This window comes from Nothoprocta perdicaria, unplaced genomic scaffold (genome assembly GCF_003342845.1).
Source record: "Nothoprocta perdicaria isolate Ctin4 unplaced genomic scaffold, notPer1 scaffold_0, whole genome shotgun sequence".
Classification (NCBI taxonomy): Eukaryota; Metazoa; Chordata; class Aves; order Tinamiformes; family Tinamidae; genus Nothoprocta; species Nothoprocta perdicaria.
This window is the reverse complement of record NW_020454092.1, coordinates 16,002,136-16,008,135: the sequence shown is the minus strand read 5'-3', so window position 1 is coordinate 16,008,135 and position 6,000 is coordinate 16,002,136. Positions and strand designations below refer to the sequence as shown.

At 46.9% G+C, this 6,000-nt stretch overlaps 1 protein-coding gene across 4 annotated transcripts in view; it reads left to right on the top strand.

Annotated features, from left to right (window-relative positions):
• Positions 1-6: 6 nt before the first annotated feature.
• BEND5 (BEN domain containing 5) overlaps positions 7-6,000 on the top strand; it is a 30,987-nt gene continuing 24,993 nt past the window's right edge. For 2 of the 4 annotated variants that reach the window (XM_026033956.1, XM_026033950.1), the window contains exon 1: positions 7-257. In XM_026033956.1, the coding sequence (XP_025889741.1) occupies positions 17-257 (241 nt within the window). In that variant the 5' untranslated portion in view covers positions 7-16. Of the gene's footprint in view, positions 258-1,072; positions 1,130-6,000 lie in introns of those variants that run through there. The other 2 variants (XM_026033975.1, XM_026033966.1) reach the window with 2 other exon arrangements.

Sequence of the window (6,000 nt, the reverse complement as noted above, 5' to 3'; positions counted from 1 at the left end):
CCCCCCGCCCCGCGCCATGTACGCCTTTGTGCGCTTCCTGGAGGACAACGTGTGCTACGCGCTGCCCGTGTCCTGCGTGCGCGACTTCAGCCCCACGTCCCGCCTCGACTTCGACAACCAGAAGGTCTACGCCGTGTACCGCAACCCCGAGGAGGCGGCGGCCGACGCGGAGGACGACGAGGAGGACGAGGACGAGAGCGCCGGCGGGTGGCGCGACCGCCTGCTGCTGCACAAGGCCCAGATCCTGGCGCTCGCAGGTGAGCGCCCGCTGGGGGGGACCGCGACCGTTAACGCCCCCCCTTACCCCTCCCGCCCCCCCCAAAAGGGCCTTCCTGCCCCTCGCTGCCCCCCGGGGGGTGTCGCGGGGCGGGGGCGTCGCGGCTGCACATGCCCGGGGCCCGGGCGGCACATGGCGGCGGGGGGGCCCTGCAGAGGGGGAGGACGGCCACCCCCCCCCCCCGCTTCTCCCTCCTTTCCTCCCCTTTTCCATCCCTACCCCCGAGGGAGGGGGGACACACCTGCGCCCTCCCCCCACACGGGCATCCCCAACCCTTCCTCCCWGGGGAGGGTCCCCTCCGTTAGCCCAGGTCCCCAAGGCTCGGCTTCATGGCGACGGCACGCACCCCAATCCGCCATCWAAAGTTAAGTTTGTTTCTTTGTTTATTTATTTATTTCCTCATGCCCAACGTGTCCGTAGCGTGTGGCGGCACTTGTGCCTGGTCCTGTCCCCGGGTTGTTGGCGTGAGGGACCTGYCCCTGTCATCCCTGCGGGCTTCCCTGGCCCCCCGCGCAGGAAAAAGCACCGGTTCAGGGTCTCCTTTAAAAGAACTGGGTCTCTGTGAGGTGCTGCTCGTGTTGTACGTGTCCCCAGGTCGTGAAGCGCCTCGAAGACTTGCTGGAAGGGCTTAAAAGCGAGTAGGCAAAGGGAGAGTCTTGAAAGTTAGCGAGCGAATAGTCCTGCAGTCGGAGTTGGCCTGGAAAGGAAGTTTGATGTTTTTCGTAGCAAGTTGCTGGCTCGACGAAGCAGCTGAACGATGGCAACAGCCATTTGAAGTGTCAGTCTGAGCAGCAAAGAGGACTTCAGGTTTTGATCCCAGTCTTTCCACGTGGGGAGAAATGTGGTGCTCAGGTACAGCACAGGCAAGATATTTGGTGTCTTAATGCTGTATATTGAGTTCTGAGAAGGCAAGGCCTGGTTCTCATCTCTAAAAGGGCCATAAAGTTAAATAAAGGGCCACATTGGCCATTAAGTTAAATAAAGCTAGGAGCAAAGGTGTTTGTTAGTCTTTTTAAGTAAAGGCTGTTAACTAACTAACCAGATCATCCATTCGGTCCTTTTTGCCCCTGTTTTGGATAAGTGACCTGTGATGGGTTCCTGTCTTCAGAAGTGGCCATAAACAGATGCTTGGAAAGAATGAGAAACAGGCAGGCACGAGTGCTCTTTCTGTGTGAAGCTTCTCTGTTTTCAGACTCCTTGCACCTCAAGAAAAGRATAAGAACTAGTGTCATAGCCTAGCACAGGAGCRGAACCTTCCCCGAAGTTTGATTTGTCCCGTGTCAGTGTGTCTGTTGTGTCCCGCCTGTATCAGAAGTGTTGGGATATGAAGAATTTATTGCAGGTTACCTTGGCTCATGATGGTGGTGCAGGGTTTGGCCTGCCCAGAGGCAGGTCCCAGTTGACATCGACCTTCCTCTTCCTCACAGGGGTCTGCAGCAGCGCCGCCCTTTCCATTCATCATGTTCATGGCAGCATAACCAGGATTTCGGTAGAGTTCTTGATGCTCACATCTTGGGCCTTGATGCTCACATCATTTTGCTCACATCTTGGGCCTGTCAGCTTGCCTTAGTTTTCCATGCAGTGCACTAGCATGAAGTACATCTGATTCTGTCTCTTTTCTTGCTTCAAGTGAAGTTTGAGTGTAAGACAGTTTTCTTTTACACACTTTTCCATTGTTTCTCTCTCTCTTGTATTGGAACAAACCAATACGTGCTACTTTCTCCAGAGAACAAAACTTGTTACCTGTATTAATGATTTGCATTAATTGTTCCCCTGAGGTTTTAATTTTTGCAGGAAATTCTCCTGCAGAGCACAGGAGCACAACAAAACACGTAGCTATCTTTATTAAGTCTGTCACATCTCAATATTATCTGAATACACTTGATTTAACAATGCTGTTCAAGTAAGCAAAGATATCCTTACTTACATATATTTTTATGGTAACACATCTGTTCAGTCAGAATTAAGGGTAGTCTGAAAAACTTGTTCTTCCTTTSTAGTAAATGAACCTGAGAACTAGAGGGAAAATAGAGATTCTAGGCCCATGTTACCATTAAGTGGCATAATGATTTTTCATTTGAAGAGTGTTTTTGGTTTCTGTGTTGTTTAAAAATGTTTTTTACATGTTTGCCTGTAGTATAGACTTTTGTTGGACCATTGCTTGTGTAATTCATGAAAGTTCGTGAAACAGTTGTTCTCCTTTAAAATAACCTGGAAACTCTTCTTTGATCTTCTGTGTTTAGATCGGATATTTGGAAACCCGTGTACCTATAGGAATCATTAGCGTTGCTAAAGAGCATTAATGTTTCAAAGGTTAAAGAACAGAAAAGGAAGTATTTTGCCATGCTCAGAAAATCATTKTTAAGAAGTTGAATACCATCCTCTCTAATACTTCAGTAATAAGGAATCTTTAGTAGTAGCATAGCACAGTCATAGAACATCTGTACAGCTTTCCTTTTGCCTGTGTGTCCATGATTGAGAACTGSTGATATTGGTGGCATGTAACTGTTAGCTTAGGAGCCATAGACGTTTTGAAGAAGTTCAGCCAAAGAGTAAAGCTAAAACCACAAAGATTAACCCTGAGACAGTTGGAGACAATCGACTCATAGAAGGCATGTTAAAATGAATATTTTGAGCCGTAACAGTTCATAGATTGGCTAATAAACAACTGATAGTAGTAAAGGAATCATCTTAATTACCTCWTGAATGTAGCTCAGCAGACTTGGGCTGCACTATATATCTGTTTTCTGAGCTGCCATGTTGATGATCTGTCTCATGGAGGATGCAAAAATAGTAGACAGCCTCTCAGGAGGAGTTTGAGCCTGTCTTTCTGTTCATCTACATTCTTCCTTTTTTTCTTCTTTGTGTCCTTCAGTCAAAACACTGAAAATCTGTTTCTCTCATCTGTCTTGTTGAAATATATGTGCCACTTGTAACTTTTTCACACTTGTCCATCATGTTCAGTGGCAGATTTTTTGTTGTAAATATGTGCTTTTTGTAGGAGATAGCATTTGTGATCCTTAGAGAACCCTGATGGAGGTCATGCTTGCTTTGCAAATTGATGAGTATTTAGTGGAATGCACAGAGATTCACAGACTTTTAAAGCTCTCTACTTCAGGTGACAGTTGTTATCAAGTTAATAGTGAGTGTCTTCTAGCTGGAGGTGTGCTTTCCTGATTACAGTAAATAATTCTTCTCTTTAGCTCTTGCCCTCAATAATTTGCACTGCAACAATCATGACAAACACATCTCCATCAGATTYCAACTGCAATTCCATAGCTGCAGCACCAGGAATGTTAATACCTCCATGTGCCCAYGTTCTTCCTTGCCCCTTAGAAAATGGTATGCTCCATTTCTTGTTAAAGTAGGTTAGATTTTTTTTTTTTAAATCTTCAAAAGGCTGCACASCTCATGATGAAATAATTTGCAGTGTACTCTGGAAGGATATAAAGTCTCTGTTCTCAGGATTATTTTAAACTAAATAACTCTAGGAGGTCTTAATGCTGAATTTTGGGGAAGGTAGAGGGTGGATACTGTGACAGAGCTCAGCTACCTCCCACCACCCTTCTTCTCTTCAGCCTGACCAGTGCTGACCATGAAGAGCTGGGCTATACTAGTTGCAGCTGGTGTGGCAGGAAATGGGCATGAGATCTTTCCCAGCTAGGCATGTTAAATTCATGCAATATTCAATAAWTTTATTTGCATTAAACCCAGAATACCCCTCCTTCCTACACTCTGCCCTAGTTATCATTGTGTTGGCTAGTGAGCTTGCAGCAACCTACATGTGGAGATGTGGAGGAATGCCCCAAGTTCTCACCCAGGTACATTGACAGTCATTTCTATGATTGGGAGACTTGGAAAGGCAACTAGACTAGTTAGGGGTAGGAGTAAGGACAGCCAAAATAAAGGCGAAATTYCAAAAATGACGAAGGCTTGTTTGGAAGCAGCTTATGCCTACAGGGTGTAGGGAGGTAAAGAACCAGCTCCCTTCTGAAATGAACTGCAGACTCTGAAACAGCAGTGTTTGCTGCTGCAGCTAGGAAATGATTGAATGGGAGGACAGTTGAAGCTGAACAAGATAAAAGGAAGACTTGAGGTGATGCTGGCAAAGCAGTCTAAAACTTTTGACCTTGTCAGAGTACACTGAGTGCTCGCTGATCCAGAAACTTGGGGTGGAGACATCTAGTTTGCTCCAGATAATGTTCATTCCCTCTCCCTTTACCCCTCTCCTAGTAGAGAATGGGGCAGGAGATACAGAAGAGGATCCATCCATGGAAAGGATAGCCCCTATAGTAAAACACAAAATCACTATGGAGCCCTAAGGAGGCAACTGGCAGGAAGCTACTTGTGCTGTTTGACCTCTTTTCACTAGTGAAGCTCCAGGAAAAATTCTCTTGAAAATATGGAGAAATGGAGACAGATTGAGTAATAAAAATTAGCAATGGGGAGGAGATAGGCCAATARTGGACAGGATGGAGACAGAAGGATTCCAAGGACCAGGATTTTTCTTCACAGCAGGCCCTCCTGCCAGGGGTTGCCTTCCTTGTCTGACTTCCCAAGCTGACTTTTGTGCAGGAGGACTCAACCCCTGTGATCAAGGGGAACTGGTCATGATCTGCATCCACACTGTATTGGGATTGCCTGCAGCAGTAAATAAGRCTTCTTGTACACAGGTGCTTGGGGATGACTAGACCACTTTCCTGTATCCTGCCTGGTGAATCTAAAGCTGTTGATAAGAAGATTGCCAAATACCTTGAAGCCATATTTAATTCAAGAGAAGGAGGAGGTAGTGTGCTCTCTGACGGTGTAGAAACCTCGTCATCAGTAACAATCCAAGTCCATACCCACATGGCCTGATCTCCTATACCAGGTGGTCACCTGTGGRTGGGAAATGGAGTGGGATGAACCCCTGAAAGGCCTCAGCACTTGACAGATAAGGAAAGCGGTCAGAATTGTGGTTAAGAGGGAGGGAAGTCCGTCCACTCTGCAGCAGGTGAGGACAGCTGGGCAGAGGGACAGCTGCTAATCTAATAGACGCCTTGGGACATGTGTCTCCTGCAGAGCAAGAAATAAGATTAGATAAAGGTGAAAGGAGGACACTAGTCCYACTGTACCTCCATGCACAAATAACCCCTTCTCCCATTTCTGTGAGGAGCTAAAGGCTGTAGAAGCAGAAGAATAGTGGGTCCTGGAAGGGGATTGGGCCTCTTGCTTTATATTGAGCCCTGTGGTTCACAAAAAACTGATGGCACCCAGTGCTGAACAGGAGGAACTAGGCAATATGATTGCAGCTAGTGAGTTCAGTAGGCATGACATTAGGAAAAAGGGTGTATTTTCCCCAGCAGGGCATGAGGTCAGCAAAAAGATGCATTTTCCCTGAAAGGCATGAGATTAGCAAAACAGATCTAACCCCACATCAAATACTGCATGACCGCGAGTCAAGCTCCATGTCCATAAAYAGTGCTGCAGACGGAGCTCACTGAGATGTCCTGCCTGTCAGCGGGCTGCCTGGTGGTGAATGTCCCCTTGAGTTGGGACGCTACACAAGCAGCGTTACTTTGTGGAGTTAAGGGAACCTCTGACAAACTGTTGGAGAGGTTAGAAACTGACTTGAGCAGTAACAAATACGCAGTAAGATTCACTTTCAATGACTGCACTATATCTGCAGTGTATCACCATCGTCCAGGTGCCAAGAGGGCCAGTGGTACCATGGGGTACATGAG